The 23410-nt window shown below is 39.8% G+C and overlaps 2 protein-coding genes across 4 annotated transcripts in view; both read left to right on the forward strand.

The window, feature by feature from the left end:
- Positions 1–1418, forward strand: part of ptprga (protein tyrosine phosphatase receptor type Ga) — a 466997-nt gene extending 465579 nt beyond the window's left edge. For both annotated transcript variants that reach the window (XM_038695933.1, XM_038695935.1), the window contains one exon: positions 30–1418. In XM_038695933.1, the coding sequence (XP_038551861.1) occupies positions 30–179 (150 nt within the window). In that variant the 3' untranslated portion in view covers positions 180–1418. The remainder of the gene's footprint in view (positions 1–29) is intronic.
- An 8828-nt stretch (positions 1419–10246) lies between these two features.
- cunh3orf14 (chromosome unknown C3orf14 homolog) lies at positions 10247–16894 on the forward strand. 2 transcript variants are annotated; one of them, XM_038697646.1, is made up of 4 exons: positions 10247–10376; positions 10906–11029; positions 12851–12919; positions 14922–16894. In XM_038697646.1, the coding sequence occupies exons 1-4, from the start codon at positions 10312–10314 to the stop codon at positions 15096–15098; spliced, it is 435 nt and encodes a 144-aa protein (XP_038553574.1). In that variant the 5' UTR covers positions 10247–10311; the 3' UTR covers positions 15099–16894. The 2 variants fall into 2 exon arrangements, with proteins under 2 accessions (XP_038553574.1, XP_038553575.1); XM_038697647.1 differs by having other exon boundaries at positions 10273–10376; positions 10911–11029.
- Positions 16895–23410: the final 6516 nt, after the last annotated feature.

Genomic DNA, 23410 nt, shown 5'->3' on the forward strand with positions numbered 1-23410 from the left:
TTCGCTGTCTGTCGCTGATGGGTCCACAGGACCAGTACCAGTACCTATACAAAGCACTGCTCAGCCTCGTCAACACCAAGGAGAGCGGCTCAGGTGTTCTGGCCAGAGACATTAACGGGACAATGGCGTCCATGTCTGATCAGTCCGAACAGGCAGAGAGCATGGAGTCACTGGTCTGAGAGAGGACCAGGGGCCGCCGGCTGAGCTGAGGGCATCCCATGGGTCCAAACACCATGCGAGGTCCCAGAGCCCACAAAGGAGGCACTTAACTTTGTAAAATGTCAAGAAACTATTGTGGACAAGACTTTTTGAGGCCTTTTTGCCAGACTCTTGGTTAAAATGAATACCCTAATTACTTTTTTACAATGATAAAAAGTTTTTGATATTTATTTTTTTCGCCATTTTATGTCTTAATGTTCTCCTACTGAAGGGTTTGCACCTGTGTTGAGTTTCACAACAGCTTCAGTAGGCAACGAGAAACACTTTTCTGTCTTTTCTTGTTTGCACTATATAACGTCAATGTTACTGCCTATACTAAAGCTGACTCACTTGGCTTTTCTCCACTCAAGCTCTGATTTATGTTGACATTCCATGGCTTTGGCCTTTATTAAACCAACTGCTTCTGTGAAGAACATTGTTCTACCAGTTGATTTAAGACAGTGGACGGAGAAAGACATGAACTCTCTGCCTCAGTGACAAAATGCTTTTTGACTTTAGCTCAGCGTGGCCTCCTCCACCCTGCTCATTTCTAGTACTCATATTACCACTCATTAATCACAAGAACCAAGATCTTGGAACCTTGTTTTCTAAAATGAATGTCCTTTTCACCTTTTTTTTGCCAAATTTTCTTGTCACTCTCCCTCTTTTAAGTGAATCACAACCATGTTAGAATACCTGAGGTGGTGTAACAACTGCTACTGTGAAATGTTAATATTATTTCTTTGTATAATTCATATTATGCTTTTTAATATATGGAAATACTGTATGTATACATATATAAATATATCCTTATTATAACTTTGTGATTTTTGTACATGTCCTTTGTGGCCTCCAGTCTCAGGCCGGTTGATTTCCGCCGCGTCTGACAGTTTACCACTCCAGGACTTACAGCTGATTCCCAGCTATCTGGAAGTGACTCCCTCAGTCCTCTATGTTCTTGTATGCTGCTATGTCATCTAAACTCACATACATACAATTACAGACACCACCAGGAGTGATTTTACATTTGAAACGTTTGGTGAGCTACCACAGATGATGCAGTGTTTCCCACAGGATTTTGTGAGACTATGGTGGGTGGACATCGATCCTCTAGGGGGTTCTGGGGGCATGCCCCCGGGAAGAAAGATTTGTACATTTTAAGATTATGTGTATTAATTTGATGCACTTTAAAAGCAAAATAAAGAGGCTAGATCTATGAAGAACTTTGCACTCTTGTTAACAATTTTGTACCCTAGTAAACAAGTTGATCATAAACAAACTGCATAGATATATTTGGTGATGAAACAGCAAAAAAGTCAACTAATTTATTTAATGTTTTTCCAGCAACAATAAATCAAAGAATCAAAGTAATTTCCATTTTATTTTATATTAAATTGACACATGTAATATGTTTTATACTTCCTGTGAATATAATCCAATTAATCTTATTTATATACTGTATATGTTGTGTTAACACCTTATTTTGAAAACCGGACTTAGTCACATGTGTATCCTCGCGCTACATTCACAAAGTCCGACGCAATTTGATAAATTATATTGTATGTTGTGCTCGTATCGTACAATTAAGACTTAATAGCCTCTCTTCAGGTAAGACTCTCACACCCTTAACACTTGTTCCCAAGTGAGAAAAGTTGTTAACCCTGCCTTTCAGCTTGCTCTGCTCCTTTTAACTGCATTTACCATAAAGGCTCTAATACTTGTGCACTCCAAATCTAGCGACTAGCACGATTGTGTTCTCAGACGAAAGACAGCAGAAACACAACGCTGTTGAAACCCTTAGTTAACGTTACCGTACTTGCCTCAAAAGAAAAGTGGTTGTCTCGAGTTCATTTTGAAACTATGGTGGAACAAACTATACTGTGGTGGGCCGCCATAGTCTCGTTAATTAATGGGAAACACTGGATGATGACAGCATGACATTCCACATCTTTTTGAAAATGATGTAAAAAAAAAAAAAAAAAAGAAACAAAAAAAACCCGATCATATATTCATTCTGACAGACCAGCACAGATTGAGAACACAGAGGCCTGTATGTGGAGCCCTCATTAACTCACATGCACCTGTGTGTGTCATTACAGGGTTGAATCAGTATGATCTGCAGGGGACTCAAAAACAAGCTCTATGCAACAAGTAGGTTAGGTTTTAGAAATCTGAAACAGGGTTTAAAACAGGCTTTGGGTTCTCAGTGTTAGTTTAGCCCACACCTGACTAGTCTCACCACAGTGGGGGTTTTTTTTCTGTTTTAATCTATTAATTCGCTAATGTCATCTGAACAGAGTAAAACCTGAAACTGCTTTATAGAATCTTTAGGTTCTTAAGATGGTATATAGTACATATTTGATAACAAAGTGGTGTAAGAATGGAGAATCAGACTAGAAATATTTCCCCATATTAAATCTCTTTATTCGTAGTGTCTGTGGCACTCAGCCCCAAGCCCACTGGTTTCTACTGACTTTAAAAAGACTTAGCTCAGTAATTTCCGGAAACATCTGGACACTGTAGTTTTTAGCAAACGTTACTCATACAGGAGAAAATGCACTTGGGGACGATATTAAGAGGCTGTTACACCTGGCATTAACATGTCTCGATTGACAACTTGTGATTGGATGTTATTTCCCCGCTCTATATGTAAATAAACTCTTACATCATTTCCGTTTGCAAACACCAAATGCGTTGTTGTTTTTAACCTGAATTTGAGGAATTTACTGTTTATCAGACCACACTGGTAAAAAAATAAATGCCAGAGTGGAGTGTTTCTGGGGGCCAGCCTCACTGATTGCTGTTCAAAAGCACAACTTCATTGACTGATTTTGGTGAAACTGGATCATTTTTTACGGAGAATATATTCTCTGGTATTCCCTCAGATGTCCTCTGGCTGCTCTGCCTCAACTCTCTGTGATTTATGGAGTTTTCTGATGGAACGATAGCTTTACTTGTTGCAAAATTAAGTGCTAATTGCTGCTAGCTGCTGTTAGCTAGTCAGCCAAGCAGCTTGTGGCCCTTTTAGCTTCAAAGCTTCAATAAAGATTGTATTAGCTTTATTAAGTTAAACCTCCTCCTCCTGGCGGTCCACAGCTCCTGTGCAAGCGGTGTAAACACTCCCCCGGTGCTCTGAGGTCATAGGCTGGAAAGAGTTAGCTAGAGTTAATTGTGCCGCTAATTCCACGGTTTAACAGCTACAGTTAGCTGTGCAGCTAGCGGCAACAAGTAAAGCTATCTCTCGATCAGAAAACTCACAAAGAGATGAGGCAGAGCAGCTGCAGGACATCAGCCAGTGTGTTTCATGTGTTTGTGCGTGCTCCATCCACTTGAAACAATTTTGCCCTTTGTTATTGTAGCTTCATTTTTTTCACCAGATTTTCGACAACTCTGCTCTGATTGGCTAGGACCCGTTGCCTTTGTTTGTTAGTTTGGGTGGGGTTACGGTTAGCCAATCAAAGGCAGAGTAGGGGGAAGTAGTACAACTTAACGCGAAACTGGTATCCATCTAATCTAAAATCTCGCTATTTTGCACTTAACTTCATATCACACAGAGGACGTCAGTTGAGTAGGCGGTCCTTAATTGTGGCCCGGGACACATTCACATACACACTGCTAAAAGAATGTGGCCGTATGTGGTCCAGATCACCTTTCAAAATGGTCTTAGCGATCAGACCTCAATGCGTCCTCAATACATCTTGGGTGCATTCACACCTGTACTTGGAGCTGTAAGTAGTAGTAAGTGTAAAAAAGGCTTAAGTTGACAATAAAACAGCAGCGGTCTCCAAGTTACACATTACTCTTTGACGATGTAGCCTGGCAAACTTTCACTCTTGTCGTTGAACCAGCCGTAAACACAGAAACAGACACTTATGCTGTTTTACCATACACAGGTTTATCACCAGTTTGTAGACAAAACCTTCTACCATGTCATAAAATCCAGGTCTTTTACCAGGTGTGATTTAGCTGCCATAGTACATGGAGAGGCATATTTTTGATGTGTTACAAATTAGAAAAGAAGTGCTCTCTTTAACACTTTATGTGGATTATGTATTATTAAAGTAAATGACGAGCAAAAACTGCATTTTGGAGAAAACCATCCGTGCTCGCTGACAGTGGTGTGATCACTCACTCCAATCTCCAAAGGCCTTGTGTACATAGCTTCTGTTCCTCACTCCCTTATCTCCAGAGATGCATTTTCAGTGGTTTTGTGGCTTACAAGCAGAGTAGAGTCTGAAATGTTTCCTGTTTTCGCTGCAGCAATCCCTTATACACACACATTTCTAATTTTGCAGCTCGTTTTGATGGTATTCTGTACCTCTGTGATTGATGGCATGAAATGAACACCTGTGGTTTTGCATTTTGAATGAATATGTGACAGCAGGGACAAATGTATTTTGATTTTTTTTTAACTTTTACCAAAGACTTGAATCCTTCCTTCACAGAAAAAAATGTTAGGCAAGCTTTTCTCTCTCTTTTGCCAATTTTTCTCCCCCCAACCCCCCATCACACTTTATCTGTGTGCCTTACTGGGTAACACTAGAAAGTGGCACAACTACATTTATTTGCGCATTATCGCAATAAGTTAAATTAGAGCTAGGCGGTCTACATAGCTTGCCTTACTAGTTGGCTTGCTACTAGTTGCTGATAGGACAGTAAGTTATATTCAGAAATATATCCACTATCTGTATCATGACTGACTGCAGGCCATACTGCATTTCCAATCACTGAAAGGTTAGCAATGTCGAGTATGCATGTGCTTAACATCTTAGAATTGCACATCGAATTTATTGATTGAGTGAAATTAACTGATTTCTGAAATTTTGCTGTTAAAAACGCTGGTGTGACAGGGCCTTTAAGATGGTCACTACCATTTTTCCTGTCCCCATTCCAAGTGATTTTGATCATTGTGATCTTTCAGAATGTAAAGTGATCAGTGTTGCCTTTGAAATGCACACGCAGCTGTAGGGTCAATAAGACATGTACATATATTTGTTGCTACTGTAATCCGGCCATTTTCTGGAGACTGTGCATGTATCGACTGTGTCACAGGAAATATTTCATCACATTTGAAATTCCATCATTACAAATTTTCAGTCTCTCTCTTTTGTCCTAAGATGATTTTGAAACCCAAATTGAATTCTTTCACCATTTCTTGACTGAACGTACCACAAATCTCCCGCAAGATTTCAAATCTGACACAGGTGTTTGGTCTATAATTATAAATATTTTCAATCTGCTTTCCCTTATTTGAACTCATTCATGGCATCGCTGTTTGTGGTGGATCCTGTGGAAGCCAGGTGTCATGCGTCCAGCTAATAGTCATCATCACATTCCAGTTTCCAGCGTCACACCCTCCATTAACATTCAGGCAGTTATTATGATTTTATAACATTATTCACACTTTTTTTTATTTTTTGGCTTCTGGTTTTTGTCTGGAGCCCATGATTCTGTTGTCAGACATGAACAGACAAGAATAGCTCTCTTGCAAGTCACTAGATATTTTCGTCTCCATTGACCCATTCTGGAATGGTGGGTGTTCCTTCCTCTTTTGTAACATGAAATAGGACATAAAGACAGATTTATTTTTGTTTTGTTGGAAGGTATATTAAAGCATTATACTACAGTGTTGTTTAATATGTAAATGGTATTGATATACATAAAATAAAAATGAATTTTGATGTAATTTTCCGAAATCATTTGTATGATGATATTTGTGCTTTTCTGTGTTTTGTAGTTTCTTTTCTACAGGCTCTGTTACTGTTGTTGAAAGTCCAGTATTTAGTGGGTTTTAGATCAGGTTGCATGCACCAACTCCCGAAAGAAATATCTTACTCTCTTTAGCACACATAATGTATCCACTTTGTTACCAGCTACTTGTTTCTAATTTCACTGAAATGTGTGAGCCTCCATTACTGATCAAACAAAGACATTAATACTTTAGTATTGGGAATGCACATTTGGAATCTACTCTTATGTTTGCTAAAAGGGAAATTTTGGATGTGGAAGATAAACGCAAAAATACTTCTCACAAATATATAAATAAAAGCTATTTATCAAATTTAGTTTTACTTAAAGCTGGGATGGGAAAAGCTGGAGAATCTAGCAAGAGACACCTACTGTAGATATAGAAAGTATCTAACTGGAAAAAATCGTACCTCCTCCTTTCAGAGCTCCCTCTACAGCCACTGCCCCAAAAACATTTTCATGTGTAGTGAGTGAAGGCAGAGTACGCGAAGGTAAGTAGGTAGGTAGACAGGTAGGTAGGCCAACCAATCATTTCATTCGGCCTGATTCGGCCCTGAATGTGCTTTTTACAGCCCCTTGACAGCCAACAAACAGGATTTGTTTCTTTTGTGTCAGGGCATTTGATTTATTGATTGCTGTTGGGATGTAAAGTTATTTTCAACTGAAATAAATTGCCCACCCTAGCTTTAAAATGCTCTTAAATTTAAGAGAGTAGCTCACGTTTAGCCGAGTGCAAACAGGTTAGGGCCTAAATGCAAGACACGGGAAACTGGCAGATACTGTGAGATTAAACAAAGGTGTACACACTTGTTGTTTGTCCTTTTTGTGCTTCTACTACCTTCTTCACAGCTCTCTGTGACCCAGGCTGAGTTCAGTACCGACAAAACGTAGCAAAACATTTATTTCAACAGAAACGGTGGCGCCTTGAACCAGAGATGGGGACTTGAGTTTGTGACTCATCCTCAAAAGACTTTAGACTTGACTCAGACTCGAGGTGAGGGAATCTTGAACAATGTTTATTTTTTAGGAAACGTCTGATAAGCTTGCTGTTATTCCCCTCCCTCCGTTACCTATACTGCCTACGTAATACGTAGCATCACGTGAGAGAGGACAACAAACACCGGCAGCTGCTCCGCCATTCATCATAAACTTTGGTTTTAAAACTTCATACAATAAGACCCAAACAAATAAGCGCTGCATGCATGTTTAGCTAAGTATTGACATCTAACGTGCTTTAGCTACAACCTACGGAAGGTTAACTCCAACTATGTTATGAAAAGATGAATGAGCGTTTGTTAGCTTGCCAAACTTGTGGTGGTTAATAACAATCATTTACATCCCGCTGGCTGCCATCACGTTAATTATTAATGTCGGTTGCAAACAGGTTACAGGTTTATTGTTGATAATGCAACGTTACAGTTTTATTTAGTTAACGTTACACTGGTTTGAGAGTCAGCAGGGTGTGTTGACATACAGCAGTTAATAAGCTGTCAGTGATTGCATTGAATATTACATGGTTGTGCTCTGTGAAAAACAAGTTACAGGGTTTTTGTTGATCATGTAACGTTACAGTTTTATTAAGTTAACGTTACACTGAGTTTGAGAGTCTGCAGGGTTTGTTGACTTACAGTAGGCTAGTTAATAAGCTGTAATTAATTGCATTACATGGTTGTGCTTTGTAAGTGAAAAACAGGTCACAGGTTTATTGTTGATAATGTAATGTTAATGTTAAAGTTTTATTTAGTTAACGTTACACTGGTTTGAGAGTCAGCAGGGTGTGTTGACATACAGTAGTTAATAAGCTGTCATTAATTCAGGCATGTGATTGGCAAAGGGCAAAAAAGCAGGAAAATATACTGAGACCCCCCCACACCCCGATAAAACTGGCGGCGGCTCTATTATAGCATATGGATGGTAAAGCGGGACCCATGACAATAACTTATTTGGTGGATGTGTTGCAGTGACAAGTTTCTAATCCACTGCGCCTTTGCCACCTCTCTATAATAATATTATTTAGTATTCATTTTTTACCAAGCTTCAACAGCTAAATGTGCAACATGCAACTAATATAACTAACTTTCAAATTAGTTTAGTAGAAGTTAATAGATCATTTTTAATGAATAAGAGACAGCAGCAAAGTTTGTTGCCTGTTAAAGAAACAGTTAAATTATTCAGGAAACTCTGATCAAACAGCCAGATCAGTCTCTGTCTATTGATAAACTGTAGGAAAATGTTTGGCATTTCAACTCGGGCAGCGGGCAGGCGTGTGCGTGAGACGAGAACGACCGCGACAGTTTCACAGGATAGCGTCAGTTACACAGAAGCCGTTGCCATGGTTACCACAGGGAGCGCTTGTTTGCCTGTCTGTTGATGAGGAGCGCAGAGCGACCCCGCGGATCAAAGCCGTCTGAAAAGGCCTTTTATAAACCCCGTCACAACCATTCACAAGAAATTATTTTATAACTTGCCAAAACCTTTAACATAAGGACATAAAGACGTAAAAAGTAACCACTCATACAGCAAAGTGTATATAGGCTATATGAGTGATCAATCGATAACAAAGTCAAAGTAAACATTATCATACCCAATTTATCCGATGCTTATTGTCAACTCAGTGTTGGGCAAGTTACTCAGAAATAATATAGCTATTACCTAAGTTACTTAGCATATAGGCTACTCCTTAAAAAAGTAATATTAGCTACTCTAGCCTATTTATTACTGGGTGATATAACGCCACTCTCTCTCACGATGAGTCCAAGCATCACTGGCAGTAGCGGTCAGAGTTTCTTTCGGAGTTTCACGTTGCTGTGTTGCTTTAGCTGATGCTTCAATTAGCCTAAGTCACTGTAGAATTGTTCGCGGTTAAAAGCTTTTTGCTGGTCGCGCAAAGTTTACAACAGACGACAATGTTCTTTGTATCTTAGACCGTGACACAATAATGGCAACAACGTTACTTCCAGCTGTTGCAAATCCCTCTCCTCCCTGTTCTCCTGTCTTCCTTTTTGGCTAATAGCTGATACGGTCCGGTCCCGCTGAGCCGCAGCGCGGTCGCTCATTCACGTCAGGGATGGAGCGTTCAGTCGGACAGCCTTAATGTGACTGTAATTACTGTTTTGGAAATCCGTCACACTACACACTTTACTGGGGAAATTAATATTACAGTATTACTGCCCAACACGTTACGTTCCACTGATGCGCGAGAGCGACTGTGGTACACACTGCGCAGGTGTGGAATGGGCAGCTGAACGCAAACAAAGATCCTTGTTGATACTTGGAAAGGAAGAAAACTTTACACATGTCAGCCTGTAGATGTACTCAAAAAAAAAGCCTGGATTGAACGCAGCAGGTGATACAACATTCATTAAAACCACAAAAGACTTGAGGCTTGATTGGACTCTAGCTCAGAGACTTGAGTCCCGCACCTCGAGCTGTTTTTGGACTGAAAACAGCGAAAACAACAAAAGTAAGTCAGCGGTTGTAACTTTAAATGTATATTGCTGCGTTTGTTGTTTTTATTAGTCGGCTAATAACCCTGTGCGTTTTGTGAGTTGAGTGATACACAGCTGAACAGAACTGGAGCAGAGCTTTCTTTAGAGTGGTCGGACTGCGGTTACTTTTTTAACACGCACACATACTTTTACTGTTTTCGTTTGCTTATTTAATGAAATGTTATTTGTAGCTTTGGCAATATTGTTTTACATTCATGCCAATAAAGCTGATTTGAATTGAGAGAATGTTAAAGATAAAACCAAATTTGACTCCATACATCTACCAGAAAAAGTCTGACTTTAGAAAGCAGATACAAAAAGTTCTACGTTGAATAATGAAATACCAGGAAAATCCATTTGCATCATCAACTGCTTTCTGAAATATAACCAACAGGGAGCAGAGGGTACCTGCTGTCTTGATTACCATGGTTACTGAACGCCTCGGATAAGCTGTTAAGTTTTCGAAAATAAGCATTGAAACTTCCGAACAAAAGTTTCAAAATATTTTTGAAGTTAAAGTTTGGAATTTTAATACAGAGTGATAATCATATTCTCATAGGCGTTATTATTTTATACGTTATATTAGTATAACTTTAAAAAAAAAAAAAACTAAAGGTCTAACGTCTGTGAAAATTCTCAGTCATCCAGGTCCTAGTTATCCAAAGAAGGTTAAAGTCAAGGGCAACTGGACTTGGTTGAAGATACTAGAGGGACGAAACGTCTTCTAAGATCTAACGCGATTTTCTCCTGTGATGGCAAGATTGCTATTACACTCCCTAAACAAATAGCGCTTTTATTTTGAAGTGGAAATCTTTTCCGTTCCGGTTGCGTCACACTGGTTAGCTTGGACACTTCGGGGGATCACAGGAAGGGCTTCATGCGTCCAGCTATGTCTGCTTCTGTACCTGAAGAAATTAAATTAATTGAGAGACACGAGGAAATGTGAGTTTACCATCATCAATACTAACTACTATTGGTCCATTGGATTGAGTTTCAACTGTGATTCTTCTATAAAGAATAACGCTAACCTGCGACTCTCCTGTCTGTCTGCACAGTTAGTACATGCAGACTTTAAGTGAGTCTACGCGTGTATTTGCTGTTTGTTATTGATTTTAACAACATGAAAAGCCTGCGTGAAAAACACTCGTGGCGGGAAACGTTATTCCAGCACTGAAGTTAAACGGAAAAATAATAACGCAATTAAGACCTGATTCATTTTCTGTTGATCAACACATTGTTTAATCCACTAACTTTAACATGATAGTTTCAGCTCAGTCAGTCAGTAGAAACAGTGACACGTCATATTGTTTTGAAATTTAAAAAAACAACAACAATACTGTCAATCTAAACAAGGACGTAACTTTGCTTAGGAGCAAAACAGCCACCAGTCAGTGTGAACTGGACTAATGTTCATATTAGTAGTGAAATATGGTGGCAAGCTTTCTACTCCTGACACTGTGTGTGACATCAGTTTAGACCAGAGAGCAGAGCTTCTGGAGCAGATGGTGAATCGCGGGAAGCAGCTGAAGATCCAGAGGAAGCAGCAGGTGAAGGAAAGTGAGGCCGCTCGCCACAGGAACGCCACACTGCTGCAGGTAGGAAGGCTTTGATTTTACATTCTGCTGAAGAGCCATCACATTACTGATTGAATGTGGTCCACCCACACAGCTGATTATAGGTCTACTCAGGACTGTGTGGGCATGTCCTCTCCTGTTTCTTTTCTGCAACTAGTGCTTAGACAGATTCATTCAGTAGTAAGTAACAGCAGTTTTGATAATCAGTGAATTGTCTTTGAAGTGATCATAGCCATGTGAAGAATTGCAGCTTCCTCTGGTTTTCAGAGATGTCAAGACATTTAAAGTTGTTTTTAATTTACTGTTGTTTTTTTTTTTGACATTGTAATTGACTAAACAGCTAATCAAAAACTAATCAGTGGATTCATCTAAAATTAAATCATCAAAGGTGGCCGCTGTTGTACATCTTGTTGCAGTGTGCACACAGAACATTCGGTAGAATGTTAAAAATTTTTACATGTCTGTCTTGGGTGAGCGGCAACAAGATGATAAAATGGTTTTCATCATAAAAAAAGGCTGACATTTGGGAAACAGTGTCTATGTTGACAGTTTGAGCACCAAGCGTCTCATCTGGCCGGACAACTGGGAACATGGTCAGCTTTCCGAGTGCTTGATCAGGGATGGTGATGGGGCAGGTCTCTTTGACCAGGTGGGCACAACAGTCTCTGATTTCCATTGCTTGGCCAACACGAGTCCCATTTTGTCCAGACTGGACCTTTGGGAGCAGCCTTTAGTCAAAACTGGGCCAACATGGCTTCTTTGCCGGTTCTCTTTCCTCTCTCTACTGAGCAATCACTGCACCCGCCGTGGTACCTGGTGTGGTTGATTTAGCTGGTGAATCATCTAAAGGTCTGCTGCTCTTTAATCCTAAAACTCTGTCCTCCATTTCAGATGAATTTCTGTCATAGGTGATACGTGTTTCGGCAATACAGCTGGAAAAAACAGATGAAAAACACAAGTGTAGCGCTGTTTGAAGGAGCTACTGGCTGCTGCATCTATACTCAGCAAAACAATCATCAACTAAGAAATAAACTGAACAAAGTTTCACAGACATGGGATTAACAGAAATGGAACAATGTGTCCCTGAACAAAGAAGGGGTCAAAATCAAAAGTAACTATCAGCATCTGGGGGGGCCCTTTGGTCCTGTGCAGGTGTTGTCACATATGGTCTGACACTGCGAGGACGATCAGCTGTCCTTCCTGTCTCCCTGTAGAGCTTTCTTAGGCATCTCACAGCACAGACATTGCAATTTATTGCCCTGGAAACATCGGCAGTCCTAATGCCTCCTTGCAGTTTTCCTAAGGCAGGTTTGTGCAGATGAGCAGGGACCCTGGGCATCTTTCTTTTGGTGTTTTCAGAGTCAGTAGAGAGGTCTCTTAAGTGTTCTTAGTTTTTAGAACTGTGACCTTAATTGCCTACCATCTGCATGCTGTTAGGGTCTAAACCACAATTCCACAGGTGCATGTTCATTGACTGTTTATGGTTCTCTGAACAAGCATGAAAAACATTGTTTACACCCTTTACAATAAAGATCTGTGAAGTCATTTGGATTTTTACAGAATTATCTTACAGGGTCCTGAAAAAGGGACGTTTTATTTTTTGCCAAGTTTACATACTTTTCAGGTTGCCATAGCGAGGATAACGAGTAAATAAAAATCTCATACCCTCTGAAAATCGCTGCCGATTTATTAAGTGTGTCCGTAACCTATCCAAAGTAGTGCTTTATAAAGTAATATTATCAACATTTAGATAATATTGATTTTAACTGACGAAATTGTAGGGATAAGATTTGCACAAAGATTAAAGAGTGTGTCGATGACTGTGTCTTTTTTTTAATGCAGGATTTACAGAAGATAGAAGATCGCCTCAGAGGAAAACTGCTGCCAAGCCCACATTTCCTGGCTCTGGAGGTAACAAGTTTTTGATACATACAACGGTGTGTGAATTTTCTGATGGTGTCTTACATCACAGGTTCACGTTTCCTTTTTTTTTGTAGCTAGTCTGTTAACAGCTCTTATAGCTCTTGGTCAAAGAAAATTGACATGATGAGGAAGGAACACAAACACAGTTTCAGTTGCAACTGAAGACAATTTCATGATATTACATTCAATTTGCAGTTTATTGGAATTAAGTTTTAAACTTATAAATTCAATTTCAAATTATGCTATTCAGGTTCAGTTTTTTAATGCAATTATCAAGTTGAGCAATTCAAATTCGGATTCTACTGAAACAAATATCAAACCTTAATGTAAGGCCATCTGTCCGCCAATTAAAGCTCAACAGAAGATGGGTAATGCAACAGGACAACCCAAAGCACTGAAGTAAATCAACAACAGACTAGCTTCAGCAGAAGAAAATACTCTTTCTGGAGTGGCCCAGTAAGAGTCCTGACCTCAACCCGATTGAGATGCTGTGGCATTACCTCTCTAACACCTCTCTACCTCTCTGACACACTAGAGCCTAAATTGGGATTTATACTTCTGCGTCAAATTGACAGCAGAGCCTACAAGTAGCCCCGTACCCTACGCCGTGGCCTGACGTGCACATCCTCAAAAATGTAACTACACGTTGGGGCGACGTGGACCATAAGAACTGTGATTGTTCGGCTGGGTAGCCCCGCAATGGCTCCGAGCCGACAGGAAGTGCTCCATGCTTTGAAGTAAATGTCACTAGCGGCCAAATGACTCGGTTCACTATCAGAATGCGATCCATTCATACAATAACATTTGAAAAGTCTATACCTGCCGATGTATATAATTTTACCCCCATTCAAGTTAGCGGAGCGCTAAACCGGAAGTTAGCCTGCTCGGCCAGCAAAAGTCAACACAGTGGACGCTGTAGTGCTACTGCCAACTAGAGTTTGGTGGTGTAATTGCAGAACGACAGAGACACCAACGCACAAGTATAAATTGCACTTCAGTCCCTCGCTTCCGCTTCCAGACCGTGGGAACTTTTTTCGACAAAAACATGTATGGTACTCAATGGTGAGAGAAAACCTTTTTTTTTTTATCCTGTTTGAACTGTGCTCTGAATTACACTTATGATGATTGTCAATTTAAAAGATAATTTTTTCTGTCAAGAAAGTTGCAGTTTGTCGAAAAACAGTAAAGTTACATGTTGTTTTGTGTTAAAACCGTTCAATGAGCTACATCTGTCGTCTCGCACAATATATGTCACCAACATGTTAGCGCGGGAATGCTAGCTAACATTCACCGCTTGGTTGCTGCTAGCTAGATAACTTAGCTATGTTCCACACCGAAATATATGTTACCTGATGTGTTTATCCAACGACTCTGTCCTTTTATCACGTCATCTACACATATATGTTCGGTGACGTTAGCTTCAGTCATTGAGAGAAAAAGTTACGTCACATACGCAACTTTTGGGTTTGTGGCCTTTGTAATAACGTGTTTTCACAATCTTATACCTCAACAGATTTACATTAAACTGCAACTTTCTTGACTTTTAAATGTACATTTTAAATTGACCATCATCGTAATTCAGAGCACAATTCAAACTCTTGCCATTGACTACCGTACATATTTTTTCTAAACTAAGGTTCACCGGAAGCGGAGGGACTTGGGCTCTCTATTAGGGCTCTACAATATGACCTAAAATCACGATTAATAGAACATTTTACCTCGATAATGAACGATTGTTTTGTATTTGCTTTTTGCCCTCATAGTTCACTGACAAGGTTTGTACTGTTAATATGCTCAATAATATCAATGCGCAGCTCCTGCTTTTCACTGGCACGCTGTGCTGACAGGATACCAGATATCCCAAGAATACTGCTGAACTGAAACAGTTTCAAAATCAGATCACATTTTATGACCAATTTGTGTAGAAATCCAGGTAATTCCAAATGGTTCACATACTTTGTCCTGCAACTGTATTGTTTCTCTTTTCTAGACAGGATATTGGGCATCTGTGGAAGAGTCTATACCAGCTTGGGAGCACTTCCTCCTGGGTAAAGGCCCACACCCTACTGATGGTGTAGGACAGCCAACCAGGAGAGCCAAACAGAAAACCAGCACAGCGAAAGACCAGGGCCTGCCTCCTCACCCAAAACTGAGGACAGCTCCATAGTTGAGCAGTGATGCTGATGATGCCACTGTAGCCTGAAAGATATCTTTGACGGTCACATCATACTGATGATCACAAACCTTGTGATTCAAATATCTCATTCAGAACCTCCTTCATGACCGTTCTCCCTGTTTCTTCCAGGAAATTGATTCATCGATACCGAGATTTAAACACTATTTAACCAACTCACTGAAAAGAGAGAGAGAGAACTTTTTTCACTGTTATTTGTAGTTTACGTTCTATCTGTATTTGTAATTTTGGATTTTGTAATTCATAACTGATACATTGAATGCTCTTGATTGGATTCATCTTGTTATGTCATATTTAAATGTAAACTTTTTTGATTTTGTAGCAAACTGCCTTGGCAACATTGTTGAAATGAAACCTTCATGCCAAAAAAGCACACTGCACTGAGCTGAACAGGAGAGAAAGGCAACAAGAAAGAAAGAAAGAGAAAGGGAGGGAGAAGTAATGTGTGCATGTGTTGGGCCGAGCGAGAGAGAGAGGGAGAGTGCATATTGACAGAGGTGAAACATTTATTTGATAATTATTTGATGTCATTCTGTGGTTTATCATTGAAGTGTATAAAATAGGGCTGAACCTAACCATTATTTTTAATATCTAATCACTAATTTATTGATTTTAATATATTACTATATTAATATAACAATAAATGCTTCCAAAATAAATATAAACTTGTCTTATTAATAATTCAATATTGTATTCAATCATCCTGAATAAGAGACACATAAATCACATTAGAATAATGATAATAGTAGCATATTTTAAAATGAGTGTAATTTCCAAGTCCCTGCTGTGTTATGATGATAATAATAAAAACAAACCCTATGTGTCGGATGCCTGATCAGAAAAATACTGGACCTGATTTATTTACTGAGATAATCCCTGGTATTGTATCAGTGTGTGGGGTAAAGAAAATAACTAAAACGTTAGATGGCGCTTGATGTAATGGTACCATGACATTAGGGGTGCAGAAATGACTTTTAACATGGAGGTACTTTTAAACATTTAGACAATTAATTTCAATTGACAACTAACTGAAACGCACTCCTCGGGTTGATCACCCTAATATATTGAGCTTGTGCGGGGACAAAAAGTAAACAGTATTTGCTGCAATCTTGACGAGAGTTTACAGAGGAACGTTAACCACGTTGTTGGCTCTAAAATACTCCCAAACTTTACATTGTGGTTGGCAGGTATTTATAGCTGCAGAGAGTTCTCTGGGGGAATCTCTGCTTTAACCAGGTGCAGCACTTCTTTGCAACACACCGATGCACATTCTGCAAATCAACGCATTTCTATAATTAGTCCATTAAATCCACTCTTATCTAATATTTTCTACAGCCAGCACCTGCTGATAGCTGATCTAGCTGATAGTTACACAGACATGGGACAAATTAAAGGATAAACCTGAATAAAAGAGTGAAGGAAATGTATCAAGTGCCTCTGTGCACCAGGGCTCGCTCAGTGGTTTGGTGAGTGAAAAAAATAATGTGAATAAAATGATATGACCTTTGCAGTCCCCAGATCTCAGCCCAGTTTCACACTTGTAGAAGATTTTGGACCAGCTTGTAAGACAATGCTCTCTACCACCAAGACCAAATGATCTAAACTTACAGTATTAGGTGATTAATGTCTGTGAATGTCTTTGATGCTACATGTCTTTTTGTTTAGTCTGGGGTGTTTGTGTTTCTTCCTATCTGCTGTTCTCAGGTCTGGCTTGATCTCAATGAGATGACCTGATTAAATAAAGGTTGTATACTTTGCAGGAGACTGAAGCTGTTCTGATGGTGGCCTGACTCCATACTAAGACACTATGTGTTGTTTTCTTCCTTTAATTTGTCACCTATCTTTACATTTCAACGCACAAAGAGGAGTGATGACTCACAAGCTTGCAAATCTAAGTTTTTTTAAATCACATGTTGATTAATGCCCCGTTTTAATTAAATTTTTTGGTCTTTATTAAGTGCTCTGAAAGGATTATCATAGCATATCATAATTAAGTCTGTTCATTTATTTGATTTGATGTATCCCTTTTAGTATTATTCTTCATTTTTAAAAAGAAAATTAATCTAATAACTTTCCATATAGCTAAATCGTTGAAATTCATGCCATGGTATTTGTTTTGAAAACAAAATGATGTTGTGACTCCAGTGTTGTGGGGGCAGTAATGTCATGCAGAATAACCTGTCCACCCTGACAGTAAGACGGGCTTGCTGTCTTGTTTGTTCTGCTCACCTCCAGTGCTGCTGACTAGTATCTTACACTGACTTTTCTGAGTAGATCAGTGTAGCGTCAAAACCACTAGAGGGAGCCAGTTTCATAGATAAGAAAATAACCGTTGGTTTGGGGAATGTCCACAGTATGTTTGTAACAAGCATGATTTATATATTTACAGATAACCAGCTCCCTTTGTCTCTCCCTGTGATGGCAGGGGCATGTCCAGATCAGTGTACTGCGTGCCATCCTTCTGAATAAAGACATTTAACAACACCAAAATAGTCTTACAGTTATAAAATAAACCACATGTTGCAATGAGTCAACTAATACATTTATCAAAGGAGGCTTTTCAAAATATTAATGCAGCATATGATGTATTAAGGAGGTTTTGGAGGCAGTGGGGTGAGTGTGTGGATCCACATGTATCTATGCTTTTGTTATCATACTGAGTTCTTTCCATCTTGTCAGGGCTCAACTAGTAGCCTGATAATCAGGCTGAATTACTGTTTGGTTATTTGATTATCATATTTGAATCGCTGAATAAAAAAATTGGACAATTTGGAACCACGTTACTTTATAATTATCCACTGTTGTACATAACAGCGGAAAAAACAGTAAAGTAGCAAAAATGATCCCAGAGGAAATACACTTTATATGATATGAATTACAATATTTTCTGATATTGATATACATCAAGATTTGGCAATACAAAATTACATTTAAAATAATCAGACAGATGTTTAAAGCAGTGAAATCTGTATTTGCTCAGACTGTTTCACTCTGACAATGAGTGGCTGCTTCCATTCATGGGGTTACAGTGGGTGAAAATAACAACACATTACGTGTTCAATCTGGCTGATATAAGTGAAGCTGTGTGTGGATGTGTGGAGCAGAGACATGGGCTGCAGCCACGGAGGAGTGATGAGAGGGACATCGCACAGATTTCTCACCAGATGCAAAAAAAAACATGGAACCTGCTTCTTCACTGCCTGAGTGGATGAAGCCCGCCCCCGCCTTCCCGCAACCTCAATTATAACTCCTCTCCACCAGAGATGGCATCCCCTCCCTCTCTTTAACCCCTAATTGTCTGATCAGACCTGCGCTGGGCTGACGCGGAGTGGCGGCTTGACAAACGCAATCATCCGGACAGCCAGGGTTGAAGTGGTCGGTGGTTGGCAGCTGCCCTAGCTCCTCAGCTGGGGCCCCAGTGCTTGCAGGCCCTCGGGGGGTCAACTAGCCACCGGCCACCATTGACTGACTCACTGACTGGACCAGTCTGGATTTATAGGGGCTGGGTGGTGGGATGCTGATTTAGTGAGAGCGCAGGATAGGGGGCAAGTGCTGTGAGGTCAAGGCCGAGATTCAAGGAAGGTGTGTGTGTGTGGGGGGGGGATTGGTTGGTGGGAGAGTGAGAGGGAGGATGATGCGATGTAGCAAATTATCTATGAGGGTTTTGAAGAGCACGATCTGGAGCCCTTCCAAATGACTAGCTCTGCATTATGTATTCTAATGGCTAAGGCCCCAGGGTGCGGGAACCCGAGTCGCTGCTGTTGTCACTGACCAGACCTTGTTTCATCCTGCCAGCCACAGATGACAACAATGACCCCTCAGACAGCAGCCTAGCTCTCCTCCAGCCCTCCTCTGTCTCTGGTGGTGTGGCGTGAATCCGGTGCCATACGATTATGCAACGCGTATTGAGAGCACACTGATAGGCCTGACCGATAATTGGCTGTGCCCAAAGCCGTGCAAATGGTTAAGTGTCGACTCCAGTTGATTGGATAATGGGTAATTGCACGCTGCATTTCATTCAGTGACATGCTGCTGGTATAGCAGGGGCAAGTGGAGGGGAGGGAAAGAATGGAGGAGGGAGAATATTTTGGCATGCTGTGTTTTTACAGCCTGTTATTTCACACTTTGAGTCTGTTGCATTTGTTTGGATCTCGAGCCCGGAGAGATCACAGATTTGTATCAACTGCTGACGCTATTTAAATTGCAAATGACATACTATTGTTGCTGAAGAGTCATTTTTTTTTAATTTTCACTCAGAATTCCGATTTCACAGATCAGAGCGGCTGCTGAATGTTGTGCCTGGTGGGGTCGTTTGAGGCTTCCCTCTGACCCTGTGCGAGCTTGTAAGTCCTGAGCCTCTCCTTTGATCATGACATGTCACGTCCACTTAAGAGCCCAGGCTGCCGTCTCTTTTTCTTTTCCCTCACAGAGGCCTTGAATGTTGTCATGTTGTCTCACATTAAATAGAAGGCTTTATGTTTTACACTAAGAGGAAGTAACACTGGCCTTAAGGTAGCCTGGCACCACTCCACGTCAACTGCACAGGCACGAGTGTAACATTTCCTCTTTAAGAGCCCCCAACTTCACTCATGTCACTGTAATCACATACCTTTCAGCTCTCCTATAGCTCAGAAAACAGAAAAGGCCTTTTTCAAATGTTGTGCACTTAGGCAGAACCCAGCTTTCTGGAGCTACTGTGAAAATTCTTCCCCAGCTGAACATACTTAAGTTGCATTATTGCTCTTAGAGAAGCCCAGTGGGGGGATTGTGCTCGCTGAATTCCACGTTAGTCACCGTATTGATTGTGCTTCCGCGGATGTCTTTCTGCCGTCACCGGGTAGAGTCAGAATGTGCAGTGCTATTCATATCGACTGATGGATTAAGTGGGCAGCTGAAAGGACACGTATGAATTTTGTGTTTGTTTTGTGCCTTTTGTTGATATTGATTCTGGCTTGGCTTGGCACCACCTTGTTGTGTTTGATTTTTAATGAAGTCCTTTATCATGCTCTAATTAGTTTACTAGTCAAAGAAAACACTGACATTGGTTCCCCAAGAAAAAGCACACAGGTTATCGCTCTCTGACTGTTTGGGTTTTTATGCTGCAGTGCACTGTAAAAAAAAAAAATCTTTGACTTTTAGGGCAGGGAGGAACATCTTCTCCCACTTGTGCCTGTTTGGTGGTAATATATAATATATCTTTCCCACATTAAATTAAAGAAGATAAAATTTGGGCACAAGCATATATTTAGGTGCATATTATATAGAGTTAAAGTGGTTAAGTAGGGAAAATACTTGCACAGCCAGTTGCCCTTTCAGTGCAAGTTGTCACATTCTATTTTTTGTGACCGATGACAGACGTGCAAATAACATTTGATTTTTACCACTTATTTCCCATAACCATGATTTTCCCCTTACTGTAACCATAGCATAGTTTCCCTGTACAGATATTGCGGAAAATACACTTTTAGATTTTAACATAAAAAACATTATCATTGAATGTAATACAGGCTTATGCAGAATCATCTAATATCAAGAATCAGTCTCACACACAAACATTAGCAGCTAAAGCGATGTGGACTCCATACATTACTTCTTGCTTTGGGTCTGTTATGTATGTTTTTTGGGGGGGGGGGTTGTTCTCATTTTAAACTGTCATGTAAAGCTGAAGTCATTTGTCAGTTACTTAATTAGTTGATTGACAAAAAAACAATCCATAAGAAAAACAAATGTGGAGATTTACAGCTTTTTTACATAACTGTAAACTCAATGCTTTTGGGTGATTCGATCACACTAAATAAGCAGTGGAGACATTTGTTTGCGAACTGGGAACTTAAAAAGGACATTTGTCCTAATGGAGTGGAAATTATTAATCAGCGGATTAATTAAGAAAAAGGATGCTAACTGCAGATTTAGTCTCAGGTGTTTCTTGCTCTGCAAGTATTGATATGTTGCCCTAGCATGACTTATGTGTAATTGATGGCTAAACATTTTAGCTTTACAGTATATATGAACACAGCTGTCCTCTTAACTTATTTTTGCAAAATACAGCATAGAATGAATCAGTATCAACTTTATTGGCCAAGTATACATACAAGGAATTTTACTTATGTTTCAAGACATAATAGTGCAATTCTTTCTTAAGGCTTAAAGTGATGAATCTGGCTAATGTTTGTGTGACATAGATCCACTGTCTCACTGAGTGAATTCATCTTAGTTAGGCTGTTGTTGTCTTAACCTGGCTAAACTAAATCTAACATCAGTTATCCTGGGTAATCAGTTTAAAGTAGATGGTTAATTCCTGTGTTTTACAAGAGCTTGGGCTCAGGAAAAATGTGGGTTTTACAACAAACTAATCACAGATGAAAATGATGAAAATTTATTAAGAGACGAGACTAAACTGTTGATCCCTGAGGGACACTTTTTTTTCATTGTACTAGCAAAAGAAGAAATCAGTGAGCTAAAAAGTTTTAAATACATCTACAAAAGCTCAAAACTACACATTTTGATTCTCACAACCACGAGCCCACCTGCAGAGCGAAACTTTTGTCTCCCCCTTCTGACAGTAAGAGAACTTACACAACACTGCTGACAGGCTTATGATGTATAGGATAGGCTTAAACAGCATTGTGTGAACTCGTTTGGCAAGAGCTTGAATGTAACAGACGTTCATTTAAATAAAATAAAAAAAGCCCCACACTCTAGTTTCAAGTTTAAAAAAATTTACCTCAGTCTTCCCTTGGTATTAAGCAACATTTAAACAGTTTCAAGGAAAAGCATTTAAAACGTTTTTTTTGTTTAGTTTTTCAGAGTGAATGCTCATCCTGGTGTGACCTCTGTTTGTTGGCCAGCATCATGTAGAGATTCATTCAGTCTGGGGGGGGGGGTCTTTTAATTGTGTAAGCCAGCAGAGTGGTTCATCATTAACAAGGTGGCCTAAAGTGAAGGAGGAGAGGACGTTTCCCAGCAGGGCCAGGTCAGGTCAAAAGGATTAGCTGTGGCACCGGACATCCCCGAATCAACTGATCCTCCCTAACAATGACACACTGCTTTAATGCCACTAGAAAAGGGCTGAGTGCAGCCAGAGCGTGATGGAGAAAATGGCTCATTGGTTTGCAGAAGGAGAAGATCAAATTAATTTGCTTGTAATTAGCTGGACAAAGAGGGACATATTTGAATAGATGCTGTTGTTGTTTTTTATTGATAAATGGGACACTGTTAGTGTTTCGTACAGTTCTGGTGTCCAATAGCACACCCAAAAATAGTTATTGATTTTGTTATGGCACCCAGTACAACCAATATTGTCTCCCAGTGCCAAAATAGCTGCCCCAGCGAGTGTCATAAGTCTCTGACATGGTGAATATGATTTCATGCATACACATACATTGTTCCCAGGGATTCACATTGGGTACTGGGCCAACTGTGTTCAGTCAGCTGCTGGTTTAACTTCAGAACCAAAGTAGACCTATACAGTCCAAGCAATACTGTACATAAGGTTAATGGCTCAGCATCCATCTATTTGCAACAGTTCTCACATCCTGATTGTTTCTGTGGCTTTTGCTGTCTTTAACTACGCTTCAAACCAAACAGTAACAGACTATGAATCACAGCTGAGCGGATCATGATTCAGTATAGTCAGTTCAGTTTGTAGATTCATTTGTAGGCCGACATGTGCTGCACACCTCTTGTCAGAACAAGGCTTTTCCATCTCCACGTCAGCAAATGCACAGGAGTTTGTACATTTGGAGATGTTTGCGTGGCTGTTGTCTTTTGTACTCTTGCAAGTATGTTTTGTATGACTTTCAGCGTGGCAAAAACATCAAAACAACAAATGTGGTCAAACCGATCGATTCATAAGATCTTTAAAGAAAAACAGGGTGCTGCTGACTGCAGAGGGTGCAGATTAATTTCTGGCGAGCAAATTATGTGATTTTTTTTTTTTACACATTCTCTGTGGTTAGCCATAAAGGCCTTTTCTGCGTAAATCTGCGCAGACGTTTTACTTGATAGAATTAGAATTTCCTCAACTGTCTGTGGGGTCTCCCAATATGCAAATATAGTTCTGTGAAAATATAGATTTTTAAAAAATAAATGTATCCTTTAGAAAACGCTATATAAATTATTTAACTATAAATTACTTCTCACAAAAACTGAATTAATTAAATGTGGTAAAATGCACAGTAAGCTGGGATAGAATTATATCATATAAGTGCAAACAAAAAATTTCAGAACACAACTTGCTATATGCTCTGATGTGTTCTGATGACCTGTAATGCACTGTAACTTTG

The sequence above is a fragment of the Micropterus salmoides genome, unplaced genomic scaffold (genome assembly GCF_014851395.1).
Source record: "Micropterus salmoides isolate LMB-PRFRI ecotype aquatic unplaced genomic scaffold, ASM1485139v1 Ms_hic_scaffold_4, whole genome shotgun sequence".
In the NCBI taxonomy this organism is placed as follows: domain Eukaryota; kingdom Metazoa; phylum Chordata; class Actinopteri; order Centrarchiformes; family Centrarchidae; genus Micropterus; species Micropterus salmoides.

Coding starts and splice junctions, on each gene's coding strand:
- cunh3orf14 (XM_038697646.1), top strand. CDS start 10,312: ATGCGTCCAGCTATGTCTGCTTCTGTACCTGAAGAAATTAAATTAATT. Junction 10,377..10,905: donor ATTGAGAGACACGAGGAAAT/GTGAGTTTACCA, acceptor GTGTGACATCAG/TTTAGACCAGAGAGCAGAGC. Junction 11,030..12,850: donor GGAACGCCACACTGCTGCAG/GTAGGAAGGCTT, acceptor TTTTTAATGCAG/GATTTACAGAAGATAGAAGA.